This window comes from Nipponia nippon, unplaced genomic scaffold (genome assembly GCF_047370975.1).
Source record: "Nipponia nippon isolate SJK-2023a ecotype South Korea unplaced genomic scaffold, ASM4737097v1 scaffold_25, whole genome shotgun sequence".
Lineage (NCBI taxonomy): Eukaryota > Metazoa > Chordata > Aves > Pelecaniformes > Threskiornithidae > Nipponia > Nipponia nippon.
The window spans coordinates 4,654-22,526 of NW_028262342.1; the positions used below are offsets into that span (position 1 = coordinate 4,654).

The 17,873-nt window shown below is 60.9% G+C and overlaps 2 protein-coding genes across 2 annotated transcripts; both read left to right on the plus strand.

Moving 5' to 3' along the window:
* Positions 1-1,580: 1,580 nt before the first annotated feature.
* LOC148055219 (sperm-associated antigen 4 protein-like) lies at positions 1,581-7,285 on the plus strand. The gene is made up of 11 exons (XM_087762068.1): positions 1,581-1,863; positions 2,114-2,198; positions 2,963-3,030; positions 3,640-3,701; positions 3,903-3,943; positions 4,197-4,290; positions 4,874-4,949; positions 5,538-5,650; positions 6,006-6,173; positions 6,534-6,623; positions 7,154-7,285. The coding sequence occupies exons 1-11, from the start codon at positions 1,581-1,583 to the stop codon at positions 7,283-7,285; spliced, it is 1,212 nt and encodes a 403-aa protein (XP_087618194.1).
* A 3,160-nt stretch (positions 7,286-10,445) lies between these two features.
* Positions 10,446-16,150, plus strand: LOC148055220 (sperm-associated antigen 4 protein-like). Its single transcript, XM_087762062.1, has 11 exons — positions 10,446-10,728; positions 10,979-11,063; positions 11,828-11,895; positions 12,505-12,566; positions 12,768-12,808; positions 13,062-13,155; positions 13,739-13,814; positions 14,403-14,515; positions 14,871-15,038; positions 15,399-15,488; positions 16,019-16,150. Exons 1-11 carry the CDS (start codon positions 10,446-10,448, stop codon positions 16,148-16,150), a joined length of 1,212 nt encoding a protein of 403 aa, XP_087618188.1.
* Positions 16,151-17,873: the final 1,723 nt, after the last annotated feature.

Sequence of the window (17,873 nt, forward strand, 5' to 3'; positions counted from 1 at the left end):
AAGGACTTTTCAGCTTCCCCTACCCTGACAGTGAGAAGCTCGGAGAGAGCACAGCCAGGACAGGTGACCCAGACTGGCCAAAGGGCTATTCCATACCGTATGGCATCATGTTCAGTATATAAAGTGAGGGGAGTTGGCTGGGGGGCAGCGATGGCTGCTCAAGGACAGGCTGGGCATCAGTCAGCAGGTGGTGAGCAATTGCATCGTGCATCACTTGCTTTGTATATTATTATATTATTATTACTACTACCAATACTAGTATTTCTATTTTACTTTACTTTATTTCAATTATTAAAATGTTCTTATCACAACCCACGAGTTTTTCCCCCTTTTACCCTTCCAATTCTCTCCCTCATCACACTGGAGAGGGGGGAGTGAGTGAGCAGCTGTGTGCAACTTAGTTGCTGACCGGGGTTAAACCATGAAACAGGCCCACAAACACTGGTCCTCTACACTTGCCTGCCCTCCTAAAAGTCCAAAACTCTCTCTGTCTCCCGCTCATTGTAGCCAGAGCCCAGCTCTGAAATTGAAAATATACAGCAATTTCACCCACACCAAAGGTGCCAGGACTAAAAGCTGTTTCTGACCCTAAACTTCCCTTGGGAGCACTTTCACAGCCCCAAAGACACTGGTGCTCTAAACATGACTAGACAATTAACGGTCCCAACACCCTCTCCCACTTCATTCCTCTCAGGTTCTGACTGAGGCCGAATGCCTCCCCCAGTGTGACGTCAGAGCCACCACTGTGAGGTCAGAGCTGGCCGCCTGCACAGCCCTGTGGCGCGCAGGCAAGGAGCCCACAGCTGCCGTGTGGCTCTTGCCCTGGGCAGGCACGCTCCTGCTGTGGGGCAGCGTGGGGCTGCTGCCGGAGCTGTTTTTGCCTGGGCAGGCCACACTGCTGGGGCTGAGGGGGAAGAGCGGAGCGGGGAGCCTGCCTTTGCCCAGAGATGGCGAGGAGAAAGGCCCCCGAGAGAAGACGCCAAGGGCCCTCCCAAGGCTCCTTGGGGAACGAGGCTGGCCAACAGCCGGCAGGGGAGGCAGCAGGGCCGAGCCGCTGCCAGACGAGTAGGTACGCAGCCTGGCATCTGCCCGGGGCATCAGGTTGGGCTGGTAGCAGGGACGTGGCCTAGCACGGTCAGTGGGGTGCGGAGCAGCCTGGGGAAGCCGACAGAAGTTTTCTGAAGAAGAGCCCCGTGGCTTGCGAAGCCCCCCTTCTGTGGGGACGGGTCTCGGCGGAAAGGCTGGCTCACTCTCCCAGCCAAAAGGCAGTGTGCAGCAGGGGCTTTAGGGGAGGCGCGATCCTGCCTGGCTGATGGGAGCAGCTGTGCGGGGCAGAGAGGGGTCGGGAGACCTGGGGGAGTGCCCAGGGAAGAGGTGGGGGGGGCCGTGGGGGGGGACAGCAGCGCGTGCCCCCTCCCCGAACGGCCACTGGGAGGTGTCTGCCGCGGGGCAGGTTGGGACCAGGGGCCAGGGAGCAGGGAGGGACGGGCTGAGAATCGCGCTGTGCTGCCGGGTGGGCTTCCCGAGGCGCGGGTCTGCTGCTGCCAGCTTGCTCCCACTGCAGGCCTGTAAGGCAAAGGATGCGGAAAGGAGAGGGGGGGCCCGCTGGGAGCAGCCCAGCTGTGCTGGCCTCTCTCGCTGCTGCTGGGACGGCCCGTTCTCTGGCAAGGGCCGCCGCTCAGGCTACTCCTGCCCGCCTCGGCTCCCGCGGCGTGGGGACGGTGGGCAACGGGCATTTGTCTTTTTCCTCTGACAGGAACCTCCGCATGGAGGTGGAGCTGGGGGTACTCTCTTCGATGTCAGCTCCCGGCTCAGCCACTCAAGGGCCTGCCAAGTGGCGCGACAAGGCCACAGAAATTCCAAGTAAGCCCAGCACTGCTGCTTGCCGTGACCTCCTCGGGGCTGAACTTGGAGAGCTGCGCTGCGCTGGAGCTCTGGCCAGTCGTCACAGGCGGCAGGAGAAGTGCAGGCTGCCCTGCTCTTTGCCCCAGGGAGGGAGTGTGTAGGACACGGTGCCCGCCTCCCCGCAGGCAGCTGAGACACGTGGGGCTGGGCATCCTAGAGAAGAGACCTCAAGAGACAGGCCTAACTTGTCTCTGCTTTCCTTGCGCAGGGACAGTCTTCAGCCTTACTTGCCATCCGGCAGGCGCCCTTGTCTCCCTGCAGAGACGTCTGCCGAGGACGTGCATCTCCGCCGTGTACGTATTACATCACGTTTCTGCGGTGGGCGGGGGAGAGAAAGGGGATGTCTGAGGGCCGGTGCAAGCCAAGGGGAGAGCAGAGGGTGTTCCCCAGCCAGCAGCCCAGGGCTCCCAGTCGGGCGCCCAAGCTGGGGCGCTGCTCGTGCTGTGGCCGTTCTCAGGGAGAGCCAAGAGCAAAGCCCCTCGGCAGTCTCACTCCCACGCATTTGCCAGAGCCCCACGCTTTGGCTGCGGTAGGGCAAACTGCCGCGTAGCCAGACGCTCGGGTGCAGAGCCAAGCCTCCGCAGGGGAAGGCTTTTCCCCAGCTCTGGCAAGTGACCGCGCAGGTCTGGGAGGGCTCTGGGAGGAAAGGCAGACAAGGCTCCTGCGCTTCCCAGCTCTGCGGAAAACCACCCCTAAGAGAGAGCTGTGTGATCGCAAGTGAGAACAGGCCTGCTTTCTCAGCCCAAGAGAGAGCAAGGTCCCCACCAGAAAGACTGCTGAAAAGCAGTCTTCATTTGCTCGGCCTCTTTACTTCCCTGCATAATTTTCAGTCCCTTTGGGATGGTGCTTCTGGAGCCCTTCCTCTGGGGGAGATCTGCCGGCAGTGTTGAACGGTGTGGACAGAAATCGTCTTCCTCCTGGGCGCTGCTCTGGCAGCTCTCTGGCAGCAGGAGGCTTCCAAAAGGCTGGCTTTCCGGCCTGAAAAGGGAACTCCACCGGGGGAGGGCTTTGCCCAAGACTTGGAGCATTGGCAGCCACAGGACTCCCTCTTTTTCAGGCAAAAGATGGCCCTGCAGAAGAAGAGGATCTTCCAAGTCGTCTTCTTGTTGCTCCCCGTGGCTCTTGGTGAGTTTGCATGAGCAGACACCTGAGAGCGACAGCCAGGCTGTGCTGCATGCCAGCTTTCAGCTGGCCAGCTTTCCTTTTGGGCCACTCTGGGCGGAAGCTCCCACGGCCCAAGCGCTTCCCGAGTACGGCCTGCACTGGGACTGCCTTTTGGACTGCCAGTAAGACTGGGAGCCTCCCAGCCATGCTGCTGCTCTGGCCACTGGACCACGTGGCTTGCTTAGTCTGCAAGTCCGCGAGAGAAGGGCGTAGCTACTTCCAAGCCTGAACTGGGGATTCCCAGAGGGGAGGGGCCGTGCAGGGGGACCCAGGGGGAGGTACCTCTCCTAGCCCATGCAGCCTGGTCTCGGGGCTCCCCGAAGCAGCGAGGGGAAGCGGGGAATAGCTCTGGGGCACTGAGCACACCTGAGGCTCACGGCTGCGCAGTCCCCTCAAGCCTGGGCCGATGGCTTCCGGCCAGAGGCGCGTCCTCTCTCCGCACCCCACGTTCCCCACCTCCTCAGCTCACCTGCTGCCCCACCCCTAAGGCAACAGGCAGGAGACAACGCGACTGCAGGCATCGCTAGCGACCCCAGGAAAATAACTCTCTCTTGATGATGTGAATTGCAGCTGGTGTTTACTGCGGGACCTCACTGCCAGGGTGGACAATGCGGACAAAGGCACTGCTAGAGGTCGGTGACTCCTGTGCCTCAGGCACCTCCTGCAACACAGCATTGCTGAGAGCGCCTGGATAAATCACGGGCTCTCCTGCTGCCACGCAGGGTGACCCAAAGAAGCAGCAGCTTGTGCCGAGTCTTCCTAGGGAAGCCTCTCCTGGGAAGCCCCGGCGGCTCTGGTGGCGGATGCTCGAACCGAGCGTTTTTCCCTTTCAGGAGCTGGCACTTGTGTCTGCAGAAGACCTGAAGACCCTGCGGTAAGAGACGTTTCCTGAGCTGGAATTGGTTCTGTGCAGAAGCGTCAGCCGCCCTCGTGCTACCTGCACTCGTTTTGCTAACAGCCAGGGCTCCCATACCTCCCACCTGCCTTTGCCTTCTGCTCAAACTGGTGTGGAAGGGAAGCACGCGCAAAGCAGGGAAAGCACACGTGTCTCTCCTTCTTGCCGAGCTGAGACGCTCCCCAGAGGGGACGGGCCGCTCTCTGACAAGATCTGCTTTCCTGTCATGCAGGAACTTGGGCGTTTCCTTGGTGGAGCATAGCCAAAAGATGCAGCTTCTGCTGGAGGAGGTGGCTCAACTGAGGGCGGAGATCAGCAGGGCAAAGGTGATGCTGCGTTTTGGGGAAGGAGGCTTGGCTGGGCAGAACCCCCGAGAAAGCACTCCTTGGGCTTGTTGGTGGGGTCGGACTGCTGACTGCAGCAAGCCAGCCTTTGCCCCAGGGGCTTGCTGGGTGAGCTGCTGCGCTGCACAGGCCCTTCTCCAGGCCCACTTTAAGCAGGCTGCTTCAGGCAGCAGAGGACTCCCGACAGCCTTCCCTTGGCACGCCGGCGCTCTGGCTCCTCTGGCTGGGCTCCTGAGGCAGGGATGAGACCCAGGCACGCTGACGGGGCCAGCCGTCGCTTGCAGGGCCCGAGCCCATCTCCCCGCTGACCGGCAGAGCGTGGAGGGTGGGGACGAGGGCGTGGGGACCCTCGTCAACCCACCTGGCGGCCATGGCCGTGGCCGCGGACACAGATTCTCTTCCTCAGCCCTCGTGGCTCACGTCAGCAGCAGAGAGTCTTGCAGCTCTGTGGACAAGGCTTGCCTTGCCTTTCTGACACTGACCCTTTGCCTCTGCCGGCGCTAGCAGCCACGCTGAACTGCCCGCTGATGTGGTCCTTTTCTGTGTCCGTTTATGGCGTTCCCAGGAAGTGAACCAGGCAGCCTCCCAGATGGCTTCGGAAGTCTCCGTCGAGATGTCTGACTGGGCCCTGCAAAGCTCTGGTATGGACACAAGCAGCCCAGTCTCCTTGCCCTGCGCTTGTCTGTAGCACTCCCCAAAGAAGCCTGTGCTCCGGGCGCTGCTCTCCAAAGTGGGGGAGCTTCAATGCTTCCTGGGGTCCAAGAGCAAGGCTGTGGCACAGTGGCTCTCTCAGACTCCCTCCCAGTCCTGCCCTCGGCCTCCGCACGGGGGCCTCCGCACGGGTGCCTCCGCCGCTGCCCCCGCACGTGTTCCTGTGCTGTTGGAAGGGCTCTCTTCCTCTCCACTGCATTCGAAGAGGGAATGGCTGGGCCATCCTTTGCTGCCCATGCCGCAAGCCCTCAGTTTTGGTCTGCTGTCATTGACGTGGGCGCCCACCGTCTCCCAGAACCCTCAGACCTTCTCCTCGTGGCGCTGTGAGAGACGCAGTCACCACCAGGCACGTGGCTGCCGTCATTCCCCTGTGCAGCTGGGCACCCCCAGCAGCGTGGGGAGGAGGAGAGGACTGACAGACGTGGAGCTGGCCGGCAGCATCAGAAATACTGTCTGAGCACCGAGTGCTCCTAGAATGTGGCCTCTTCCAGTAGTCACCTGCTCTCCCTCCCTTCCAGGTGCCACCATCGACATGCAGAGAACTTCCGAGACCTACATCTGCAAAGAGAACTGGGGCTGCAGGCTTTTGCGGCTCTTTTGCGCTGCCAACCCTCCCGACACTATTTTGCAGGTATCCTAGCAGAACTCCTCAGGGAAGGTTTCCTGCCTCCCTCTGAAGTTGAGGACCGACCTCAGGGGCTCTCCCCTCGCTCTGGGCAGCCACTGGGCAGAGAGGTGTTTCTGCTAGGCCCTGACTGGGACGCTTTCAGAACCGCTGTTCTCCTCTGCCCCATAATCCTGAGGGCCCCCTTTCAGTCAGGCAGGGACGAAGGCCTCCTGCTTCTGTCCATTTCCTCCCACGCGCCTCCTTTTCAAGCCAAAATAGACCCCACGGACACAACGGCGCCTACGCTTCAAGCTACGCGCGCCGTTGTGTTGGCCCCAACACTCTCTCACTCTTCCTTGCTCTCGCGTTCTGCTTGCAGCCGGATGTTTCCCCAGGAAACTGCTGGCCTTTACAAGGGCATCAGGGCCAGGTGGTCATCAGGTTGCCAGCACGCGTCCATCTGACTGCCGTCACTGTGCAGCACATCTCCAAAGAAGTCTCTCCATCTGGGACCGTCACCAGCGCCCCCAGAGACGTCGCTGTCTTTGTGAGTCTCTGCTGGGCGCTTCTGGCGGGGATCTGGCCCTGGGGGAAAGCCATGGCAGGGTCTGGCTTGCTTTTGTGCGTCCTCTGAGCTTTGCGTCCTGCTCTCTCCTGAGCACTGCAGTGCCCTAGCGGGACACTTCAAGGGCTCTAGGGGTTTCATCCCTCTTGAGACTTGTTTGGGACAAGCACCTCAGGGTTCCTGAGCAGAAGTCAAGGCCGAGACTGAGCTCCACCATAGCGAGTGCTAGCCTACGGCTAGAGCCCCAGGAGAGGGTGGGGAGATAGCAGGGCTGATCCCGCACGTCCGTCCCCTCTTTGTGGGGACGAGTCTGAGCTGCTCTCCTTGTGCTTTGCCCCTGAGGGAGTGGATGCGGACGGAGAAGAGGAAACTCTCCTTGGGACGTTCACGTACAACGTGGCAAAGGAGCCCATTCAGACCTTCCCTCTGAAGGTACGGTCCACGCGCAGGGGCAAGGTGCCGGGGAGCAAACCAGGTTTGCCTGCAAGTCCATGGCAGGAAGAGCGTGAAGGCTTTCTCCCTGGGCCGAGGGACAGTGTCCTCTCCTCCCAGCACAGCGTGCCCCTTCTCTCCCCGTGCTCTCACGCCTGCCAGGAGGAAAGCAGGCAGAGCAGACAGCGGGAGCTTGGTGGGGTTGCACAGCAGCCGCCCCCGCACAGGAGCACCTCCCCGGCCTCTCTGCCAGCACAGAGCGAGCAGCAGAGGGAAGGGGCAGAGGGGAGGGAGGCGGAGCCCCAGCAGGGCCGGCATGCAGAGGCTGCCAGCTGCCTTCCCCCTTCCCGTCTCCCCAGCCTCCCCAGCAGCCCCGGTACCAGCAGCGAGCCTCAGCTTTCCACAGCCGCTCCCACCCACTTTCAGGAGCTCGTTCCTGAGCAGGAGCAGGGCTGGCAGGGGGAGACACCTTCATTGCATTGTCGCTCCTAACAAACACCCCCGCTGCCTTTTCCCGCTTTTCTTGCCAGAACGCGCCGCTTCCCAGAGCCTTTGCACATGTCAAACTTCTGGTGACGAGCAACTGGGGAAACCCAGCGTACACCTGCATTTATCGAGTGCAGGTTCACGGGAAGATGGCAATACCAGAAAGCCTCGACTGAAACCAGAGGAAAAAGAGAAGGGCATAGAGAAAAGAGCAGCAGAAGGGGAAGGAAGAAAAAAATAAAAAAGATGTGGCACTTCAGATTGGTGCAGAAGATCTGTCTCCAAAGTGGGGTGCGCAAGAAGGCCCTTTGGGGGGAGGGCGGGAGCGTGTGGGAAGCGTTAGGCCTTCTCCTGAATTTTTTCTTCAACCTGAGGAAGGCAGCAAGCACTCCTAAGGTTTACTGCAGAGAGGAGAGGCCCAGCCGGGCACCGCTCCTTCTCCCGCCACCCCGGGAGGCTCCGCAAGTGGCACCAGCCCAGGGCAGGCAGAGGGGCCCGGCTGCAGTTTACAACTGCCGCAGGAGCAGATGGAACCCTTTGGCCTAGCACCTTCCCAGCATCCCGGCTGTCGGTTTGTCGGTTACCCCCCAGTTTCTGTGAAAGGGGGGTGGGGAGCCTGTCTGAGTGGCCTGTGGGAAACCCCACCGTTCCTCGGCCCATCAACATCCCCGCTCTAGAGCTCACTGCTCTCTCTCGGGGGTCCTTTGGTGTCCCATTGATTAGTGTCGAAGGGGAATTTTCCAGCATTTGGCCAGCATTTGGCCCCTGGTTATTCTCCCCTTGGCATTGGGACGACCCTGACCCGTCTTTCCTCTTGACGGACCACCGTCTCTGGGGTTCCCAGAAAGGCTGTGCGGTTCTGCAGCCCGTGGGCTGTTCCCGTCATGGGCTCCACCACCTAACACTCGAGGCCCCTCGGTCCCCCAGTGCTGCATTTTGCAACACTTGGCTGTTCCCTCCCGCTGTTGCTATCATGGGCATCGTGTCCTGGGCTACAACGCCTTCTCCGCTAAGGACATCCCGGGCAGCCACTCGGAAAGCTCATCCAAAGGATTCCAGGGATGGGGAGGGTTAGAAGCCCGTCTTCCTGGCAGCTGTCTAACAGCAGGGAGTATTGGGAGGGGGTCAGGGTGGCAGGAGCATTCCCTGGGGGGTGCTGGAGGCTCCCACGGGGTTCCTGAGAGATGGGGCTGGGGAGTGGGCATCCCCGGTTGCTTTTGGGGTTCTCCTGCTGCTGGAAATGGCTTCTTTTAAAGCTAAGCAGAAACGGCAATTTTCCCATTAGCTTTGCATGACGGTAGGCACCTTAGGTGGGACCATCCCCCGTGCATCCAGCGCTGTAATAAAGAGAATGCCTGCTTCTCGATGCTACCTTGGTGGGAAGAGGTTGATTCCCCATTTCGGTGACAGTTTGGGCGACCCAGATGGGACTCTGCTTCTGAATCTCAGCGGATCCGCGGCATCGCAGGACCCCCAGCCGGCACCGAGGGATTCTCGGGAAGAACCTCCGAAGCGCGGACCGAAGAGCTCTGAGCAGGACCCCTGGCAAGGTAAAGGCATTCCTTTTCTGATTGAAAGGGCGGTTGCCTGCCCGTCAGGCGCGGCGAAGGCCTCGCAGGGTTGGGCTGTAAAGGTACCTAAGGGAAGGATTGGATCCTATCGGGCCAAAGTCCCTAGGACACCTGTGTCTGGAAACCTTTGGCCAAAGGGGTGGGTTGGAGTCCCACTGACGGGAATCTAGGGGTTCGAGTGTTTGGTGCTGCCGTATCTTTTATGGCGGGTACTAAGCCCTCTGCGGAAGGGGGCATTCGGGAAAGATCTCCCCTAGGACGTATCTTGAAACATTGGAGGAAATTGGGAGGGGAGCCTCTCACTCGGAAACAGCTTCTAGAATATGGTAACAATTGGTGGCCAATGAATAGTCTCGAAGATCAGGAAAAATGGCCAAAGAATGGAACTCTAAGATATACTACTGTAGTACAACTGATGGTACTTTGCAGGCGGGAGGGTAAATGGGATGAAGTACCATACGTGCATTTATTTTTCACACTAAGAAACCACCCGGAATGGCAGAAGGAATGCGGAATAATCCCACAGGATCCTCTGATCTTGGCTCTAGAAAAGGAGGGGAGGGGTAGGAATTTAAAGCGATGGCGTTCTGCTTGTAGAAAATCAGCTCCTTTCGTACAAGCCCGTCTTGCCTCCTCCTGGGTTTTTCTTCTTGGCGTACAAAACGGTTCCGAAAGGAGAAACGCTGGCAGAAGCAGCGGCCCCGTGGGTTGAGAGCAAAGCCCCCGTTCCAGCAGCCTTTCTGGTTTCCCGGGGATGCCCAGGAGAGCTGGAACCCTGCCACACTCCCGTGCCGGGCGGCTGCCTGGCCTGTGCTGCCCACAGGCATGGGCTCCCACCGCCCAGGAGAGCCGTGCTGCCCCAGGGGAGCCCACCGGGTCTCCCCGCCCTGCTGCGCCCTGGGGAGCCCCAGTGTGACGTCAGAGCCACCACTGTGAGGTCAGAGCTGGCCGCCTGCACAGCCCTGTGGCGCGCAGGCAAGGAGCCCACAGCTGCCGTGTGGCTCTTGCCCTGGGCAGGCACGCTCCTGCTGTGGGGCAGCGTGGGGCTGCTGCCGGAGCTGTTTTTGCCTGGGCAGGCCACACTGCTGGGGCTGAGGGGGAAGAGCGGAGCGGGGAGCCTGCCTTTGCCCAGAGATGGCGAGGAGAAAGGCCCCCGAGAGAAGACGCCAAGGGCCCTCCCAAGGCTCCTTGGGGAACGAGGCTGGCCAACAGCCGGCAGGGGAGGCAGCGGGGCCGAGCCGCTGCCAGACGAGTAGGTACGCAGCCTGGCATCTGCCCGGGGCATCAGGTTGGGCTGGTAGCCGGGACGTGGCCTAGCACGGTCAGTGGGGTGCGGAGCAGCCTGGGGAAGCCGACAGAAGTTTTCTGAAGAAGAGCCCCGTGGCTTGCGAAGCCCCCCTTCTGTGGGGACGGGTGTCGGCGGAAAGGCTGGCTCACTCTCCCAGCCAAAAGGCAGTGTGCAGCAGGGGCTTTAGGGGAGGCGCGATCCTGCCTGGCTGATGGGAGCAGCTGTGCGGGGCAGAGAGGGGTCGGGAGACCTGGGAGTGCCCAGGGAAGAGGTGGGGGGGGCCGTGGGGGGGGACAGCAGCGCGTGCCCCCTCCCCGAACGGCCACTGGGAGGTGTCTGCCGCGGGGCAGGTTGGGACCAGGGGCCAGGGAGCAGGGAGGGACGGGCTGAGAATCGCGCTGTGCTGCCGGGTGGGCTTCCCGAGGCGCGGGTCTGCTGCTGCCAGCTTGCTCCCACTGCAGGCCTGTAAGGCAAAGGATGCGGAAAGGAGAGGGGGGGCCCGCTGGGAGCAGCCCAGCTGTGCTGGCCTCTCTCGCTGCTGCTGGGACGGCCCGTCCTCTGGCAAGGGCCGCCGCTCAGGCTACTCCTGCCCGCCTCGGCTCCCGCGGCGTGGGGACGGTGGGCAACGGGCATTTGTCTTTTTCCTCTGACAGGAACCTCCGCATGGAGGTGGAGCTGGGGGTACTCTCTTCGATGTCAGCTCCCGGCTCAGCCACTCAAGGGCCTGCCAAGTGGCGCGACAAGGCCACAGAAATTCCAAGTAAGCCCAGCACTGCTGCTTGCCGTGACCTCCTCGGGGCTGAACTTGGAGAGCTGCGCTGCGCTGGAGCTCTGGCCAGTCGTCACAGGCGGCAGGAGAAGTGCAGGCTGCCCTGCTCTTTGCCCCAGGGAGGGAGTGTGTAGGACACGGTGCCCGCCTCCCCGCAGGCAGCTGAGACACGCGGGGCTGGGCATCCTAGAGAAGAGACCTCAAGAGACAGGCCTAACTTGTCTCTGCTTTCCTTGCGCAGGGACAGTCTTCAGCCTTACTTGCCATCCGGCAGGCGCCCTTGTCTCCCTGCGGAGACGTCTGCCGAGGACGTGCATCTCCGCCGTGTACGTATTACATCACGTTTCTGCGGTGGGCGGGGGAGAGAAAGGGGATGTCTGAGGGCCGGTGCAAGCCAAGGGGAGAGCAGAGGGTGTTCCCCAGCCAGCAGCCCAGGGCTCCCAGTCGGGCGCCCAAGCTGGGGCGCTGCTCGTGCTGTGGCCGTTCTCAGGGAGAGCCAAGAGCAAAGCCCCTCGGCAGTCTCACTCCCACGCATTTGCCAGAGCCCCACGCTTTGGCTGCGGTAGGGCAAACTGCCGCGTAGCCAGACGCTCGGGTGCAGAGCCAAGCCTCCGCAGGGGAAGGCTTTTCCCCAGCTCTGGCAAGTGACCGCGCAGGTCTGGGAGGGCTCTGGGAGGAAAGGCAGACAAGGCTCCTGCGCTTCCCAGCTCTGCGGAAAACCACCCCTAAGAGAGAGCTGTGTGATCGCAAGTGAGAACAGGCCTGCTTTCTCAGCCCAAGAGAGAGCAAGGTCCCCACCAGAAAGACTGCTGAAAAGCAGTCTTCATTTGCTCGGCCTCTTTACTTCCCTGCATAATTTTCAGTCCCTTTGGGATGGTGCTTCTGGAGCCCTTCCTCTGGGGGAGATCTGCCGGCAGTGTTGAACGGTGTGGACAGAAATCGTCTTCCTCCTGGGCGCTGCTCTGGCAGCTCTCTGGCAGCAGGAGGCTTCCAAAAGGCTGGCTTTCCGGCCTGAAAAGGGAACTCCACCGGGGGAGGGCTTTGCCCAAGACTTGGAGCATTGGCAGCCACAGGACTCCCTCTTTTTCAGGCAAAAGATGGCCCTGCAGAAGAAGAGGATCTTCCAAGTCGTCTTCTTGTTGCTCCCCGTGGCTCTTGGTGAGTTTGCATGAGCAGACACCTGAGAGCGACAGCCAGGCTGTGCTGCATGCCAGCTTTCAGCTGGCCAGCTTTCCTTTTGGGCCACTCTGGGCGGAAGCTCCCACGGCCCAAGCGCTTCCCGAGTACGGCCTGCACTGGGACTGCCTTTTGGACTGCCAGTAAGACTGGGAGCCTCCCAGCCATGCTGCTGCTCTGGCCACTGGACCACGTGGCTTGCTTAGTCTGCAAGTCCGCGAGAGAAGGGCGTAGCTACTTCCAAGCCTGAACTGGGGATTCCCAGAGGGGAGGGGCCGTGCAGGGGGACCCAGGGGGAGGTACCTCTCCTAGCCCATGCAGCCTGGTCTCGGGGCTCCCCGAAGCAGCGAGGGGAAGCGGGGAATAGCTCTGGGGCACTGAGCACACCTGAGGCTCACGGCTGCGCAGTCCCCTCAAGCCTGGGCCGATGGCTTCCGGCCAGAGGCGCGTCCTCTCTCCGCACCCCACGTTCCCCACCTCCTCAGCTCACCTGCTGCCCCACCCCTAAGGCAACAGGCAGGAGACAACGCGACTGCAGGCATCGCTAGCGACCCCAGGAAAATAACTCTCTCTTGATGATGTGAATTGCAGCTGGTGTTTACTGCGGGACCTCACTGCCAGGGTGGACAATGCGGACAAAGGCACTGCTAGAGGTCGGTGACTCCTGTGCCTCAGGCACCTCCTGCAACACAGCATTGCTGAGAGCGCCTGGATAAATCACGGGCTCTCCTGCTGCCACGCAGGGTGACCCAAAGAAGCAGCAGCTTGTGCCGAGTCTTCCTAGGGAAGCCTCTCCTGGGAAGCCCCGGCGGCTCTGGTAGCGGATGCTCGAACCGAGCGTTTTTCCCTTTCAGGAGCTGGCACTTGTGTCTGCAGAAGACCTGAAGACCCTGCGGTAAGAGACGTTTCCTGAGCTGGAATTGGTTCTGTGCAGAAGCGTCAGCCGCCCTCGTGCTACCTGCACTCGTTTTGCTAACAGCCAGGGCTCCCATACCTCCCACCTGCCTTTGCCTTCTGCTCAAACTGGTGTGGAAGGGAAGCACGCGCAAAGCAGGGAAAGCACACGTGTCTCTCCTTCTTGCCGAGCTGAGACGCTCCCCAGAGGGGACGGGCCGCTCTCTGACAAGATCTGCTTTCCTGTCATGCAGGAACTTGGGCGTTTCCTTGGTGGAGCATAGCCAAAAGATGCAGCTTCTGCTGGAGGAGGTGGCTCAACTGAGGGCGGAGATCAGCAGGGCAAAGGTGATGCTGCGTTTTGGGGAAGGAGGCTTGGCTGGGCAGAACCCCCGAGAAAGCACTCCTTGGGCTTGTTGGTGGGGTCGGACTGCTGACTGCAGCAAGCCAGCCTTTGCCCCAGGGGCTTGCTGGGTGAGCTGCTGCGCTGCACAGGCCCTTCTCCAGGCCCACTTTAAGCAGGCTGCTTCAGGCAGCAGAGGACTCCCGACAGCCTTCCCTTGGCACGCCGGCGCTCTGGCTCCTCTGGCTGGGCTCCTGAGGCAGGGATGAGACCCAGGCACGCTGACGGGGCCAGCCGTCGCTTGCAGGGCCCGAGCCCATCTCCCCGCTGACCGGCAGAGCGTGGAGGGTGGGGACGAGGGCGTGGGGACCCTCGTCAACCCACCTGGCGGCCATGGCCGTGGCCGCGGACACAGATTCTCTTCCTCAGCCCTCGTGGCTCACGTCAGCAGCAGAGAGTCTTGCAGCTCTGTGGACAAGGCTTGCCTTGCCTTTCTGACACTGACCCTTTGCCTCTGCCGGCGCTAGCAGCCACGCTGAACTGCGCGCTGATGTGGTCCTTTTCTGTGTCCGTTTATGGCGTTCCCAGGAAGTGAACCAGGCAGCCTCCCAGATGGCTTCGGAAGTCTCCGTCGAGATGTCTGACTGGGCCCTGCAAAGCTCTGGTATGGACACAAGCAGCCCAGTCTCCTTGCCCTGCGCTTGTCTGTAGCACTCCCCAAAGAAGCCTGTGCTCCGGGCGCTGCTCTCCAAAGTGGGGGAGCTTCAATGCTTCCTGGGGTCCAAGAGCAAGGCTGTGGCACAGTGGCTCTCTCAGACTCCCTCCCAGTCCTGCCCTCGGCCTCCGCACGGGGGCCTCCGCACGGGTGCCTCCGCCGCTGCCCCCGCACGTGTTCCTGTGCTGTTGGAAGGGCTCTCTTCCTCTCCACTGCATTCGAAGAGGGAATGGCTGGGCCATCCTTTGCTGCCCATGCCGCAAGCCCTCAGTTTTGGTCTGCTGTCATTGACGTGGGCGCCCACCGTCTCCCAGAACCCTCAGACCTTCTCCTCGTGGCGCTGTGAGAGACGCAGTCACCACCAGGCACGTGGCTGCCGTCATTCCCCTGTGCAGCTGGGCACCCCCAGCAGCGTGGGGAGGAGGAGAGGACTGACAGACGTGGAGCTGGCCGGCAGCATCAGAAATACTGTCTGAGCACCGAGTGCTCCTAGAATGTGGCCTCTTCCAGTAGTCACCTGCTCTCCCTCCCTTCCAGGTGCCACCATCGACATGCAGAGAACTTCCGAGACCTACATCTGCAAAGAGAACTGGGGCTGCAGGCTTTTGCGGCTCTTTTGCGCTGCCAACCCTCCCGACACTATTTTGCAGGTATCCTAGCAGAACTCCTCAGGGAAGGTTTCCTGCCTCCCTCTGAAGTTGAGGACCGACCTCAGGGGCTCTCCCCTCGCTCTGGGCAGCCACTGGGCAGAGAGGTGTTTCTGCTAGGCCCTGACTGGGACGCTTTCAGAACCGCTGTTCTCCTCTGCCCCATAATCCTGAGGGCCCCCTTTCAGTCAGGCAGGGACGAAGGCCTCCTGCTTCTGTCCATTTCCTCCCACGCGCCTCCTTTTCAAGCCAAAATAGACCCCACGGACACAACGGCGCCTACGCTTCAAGCTACGCGCGCCGTTGTGTTGGCCCCAACACTCTCTCACTCTTCCTTGCTCTCGCGTTCTGCTTGCAGCCGGATGTTTCCCCAGGAAACTGCTGGCCTTTACAAGGGCATCAGGGCCAGGTGGTCATCAGGTTGCCAGCACGCGTCCATCTGACTGCCGTCACTGTGCAGCACATCTCCAAAGAAGTCTCTCCATCTGGGACCGTCACCAGCGCCCCCAGAGACGTCGCTGTCTTTGTGAGTCTCTGCTGGGCGCTTCTGGCGGGGATCTGGCCCTGGGGGAAAGCCATGGCAGGGTCTGGCTTGCTTTTGTGCGTCCTCTGAGCTTTGCGTCCTGCTCTCTCCTGAGCACTGCAGTGCCCTAGCGGGACACTTCAAGGGCTCTAGGGGTTTCATCCCTCTTGAGACTTGTTTGGGACAAGCACCTCAGGGTTCCTGAGCAGAAGTCAAGGCCGAGACTGAGCTGCACCATAGCGAGTGCTAGCCTACGGCTAGAGCCCCAGGAGAGGGTGGGGAGATAGCAGGGCTGATCCCGCACGTCCGTCCCCTCTTTGTGGGGACGAGTCTGAGCTGCTCTCCTTGTGCTTTGCCCCTGAGGGAGTGGATGCGGACGGAGAAGAGGAAACTCTCCTTGGGACGTTCACGTACAACGTGGCAAAGGAGCCCATTCAGACCTTCCCTCTGAAGGTACGGTCCACGCGCAGGGGCAAGGTGCCGGGGAGCAAACCAGGTTTGCCTGCAAGTCCATGGCAGGAAGAGCGTGAAGGCTTTCTCCCTGGGCCGAGGGACAGTGTCCTCTCCTCCCAGCACAGCGTGCCCCTTCTCTCCCCGTGCTCTCACGCCTGCCAGGAGGAAAGCAGGCAGAGCAGACAGCGGGAGCTTGGTGGGGTTGCACAGCAGCCGCTCCCGCACAGGAGCACCTCCCCGGCCTCTCTGCCAGCACAGAGCGAGCAGCAGAGGGAAGGGGCAGAGGGGAGGGAGGCGGAGCCCCAGCAGGGCCGGCATGCAGAGGCTGCCAGCTGCCTTCCCCCTTCCCGTCTCCCCAGCCTCCCCAGCAGCCCCGGTACCAGCAGCGAGCCTCAGCTTTCCACAGCCGCTCCCACCCACTTTCAGGAGCTCGTTCCTGAGCAGGAGCAGGGCTGGCAGGGGGAGACACCTTCATTGCATTGTCGCTCCTAACAAACACCCCCGCTGCCTTTTCCCGCTTTTCTTGCCAGAACGCGCCGCTTCCCAGAGCCTTTGCACATGTCAAACTTCTGGTGACGAGCAACTGGGGAAACCCAGCGTACACCTGCATTTATCGAGTGCAGGTTCACGGGAAGATGGCAATACCAGAAAGCCTCGACTGAAACCAGAGGAAAAAGAGAAGGGCATAGAGAAAAGAGCAGCAGAAGGGGAAGGAAGAAAAAAATAAAAAAGATGTGGCACTTCAGATTGGTGCAGAAGATCTGTCTCCAAAGTGGGGTGCGCAAGAAGGCCCTTTGGGGGGAGGGCGGGAGCGTGTGGGAAGCGTTAGGCCTTCTCCTGAATTTTTTCTTCAACCTGAGGAAGGCAGCAAGCACTCCTAAGGTTTACTGCAGAGAGGAGAGGCCCAGCCGGGCACCGCTCCTTCTCCCGCCACCCCGGGAGGCTCCGCAAGTGGCACCAGCCCAGGGCAGGCAGAGGGGCCCGGCTGCAGTTTACAACTGCCGCAGGAGCAGATGGAACCCTTTGGCCTAGCACCTTCCCAGCATCCCGGCTGTCGGTTTGTCGGTTACCCCCCAGTTTCTGAGAAAGGGGGGTGGGGAGCCTGTCTGAGTGGCCTGTGGGAAACCCCACCGTTCCTCGGCCCATCAACATCCCCGCTCTAGAGCTCGCTGCTCTCTCTCGGGGGTCCTTTGGTGTCCCATTGATTAGTGTCGAAGGGGAATTTTCCAGCATTTGGCCCCTGGTTATTCTCCCCTTGGCATTGGGACGACCCTGACCCGTCTTTCCTCTTGACGGACCACCGTCTCTGGGGTTCCCAGAAAGGCTGTGCGGTTCTGCAGCCCGTGGGCTGTTCCCGTCATGGGCTCCACCACCTAACACTCGAGGCCCCTCGGTCCCCCAGTGCTGCATTTTGCAACACTTGGCTGTTCCCTCCCGCTGTTGCTATCATGGGCATCGTGTCCTGGGCTACAACGCCTTCTCCGCTAAGGACATCCCGGGCAGCCACTCGGAAAGCTCATCCAAAGGATTCCAGGGATGGGGAGGGTTAGAAGCCCGTCTTCCTGGCAGCTGTCTAACAGCAGGGAGTATTGGGAGGGGGTCAGGGTGGCAGGAGCATTCCCTGGGGGGTGCTGGAGGCTCCCACGGGGTTCCTGAGAGATGGGGCTGGGGAGTGGGCATCCCCGGTTGCTTTTGGGGTTCTCCTGCTGCTGGAAATGGCTTCTTTTAAAGCTAAGCAGAAACGGCAATTTTCCCATTAGCTTTGCATGACGGTAGGCACCTTAGGTGGGACCATCCCCCGTGCATCCAGCGCTGTAATAAAGAGAATGCCTGCTTCTCGATGCTACCTTGGTGGGAAGAGGTTGATTCCCCATTTCGGTGACAGTTTGGGCGACCCAGATGGGACTCTGCTTCTGAATCTCAGCGGATCCGCGGCATCGCAGGACCCCCAGCCGGCACCGAGGGATTCTCGGGAAGAACCTCCGAAGCGCGGACCGAAGAGCTCTGAGCAGGACCCCTGGCAAGGTAAAGGCATTCCTTTTCTGATTGAAAGGGCGGTTGCCTGCCCGTCAGGCGCGGCGAAGGCCTCGCAGGGTTGGGCTGTAAAGGTACCTAAGGGAAGGATTGGATCCTATCGGGCCAAAGTCCCTAGGACACCTGTGTCTGGAAACCTTTGGCCAAAGGGGTGGGTTGGAGTCCCACTGACGGGAATCTAGGGGTTCGAGTGTTTGGTGCTGCCGTATCTTTTATGGCGGGTACTAAGCCCTCTGCGGAAGGGGGCATTCGGGAAAGATCTCCCCTAGGACGTATCTTGAAACATTGGAGGAAATTGGGAGGGGAGCCTCTCACTCGGAAACAGCTTCTAGAATATGGTAACAATTGGTG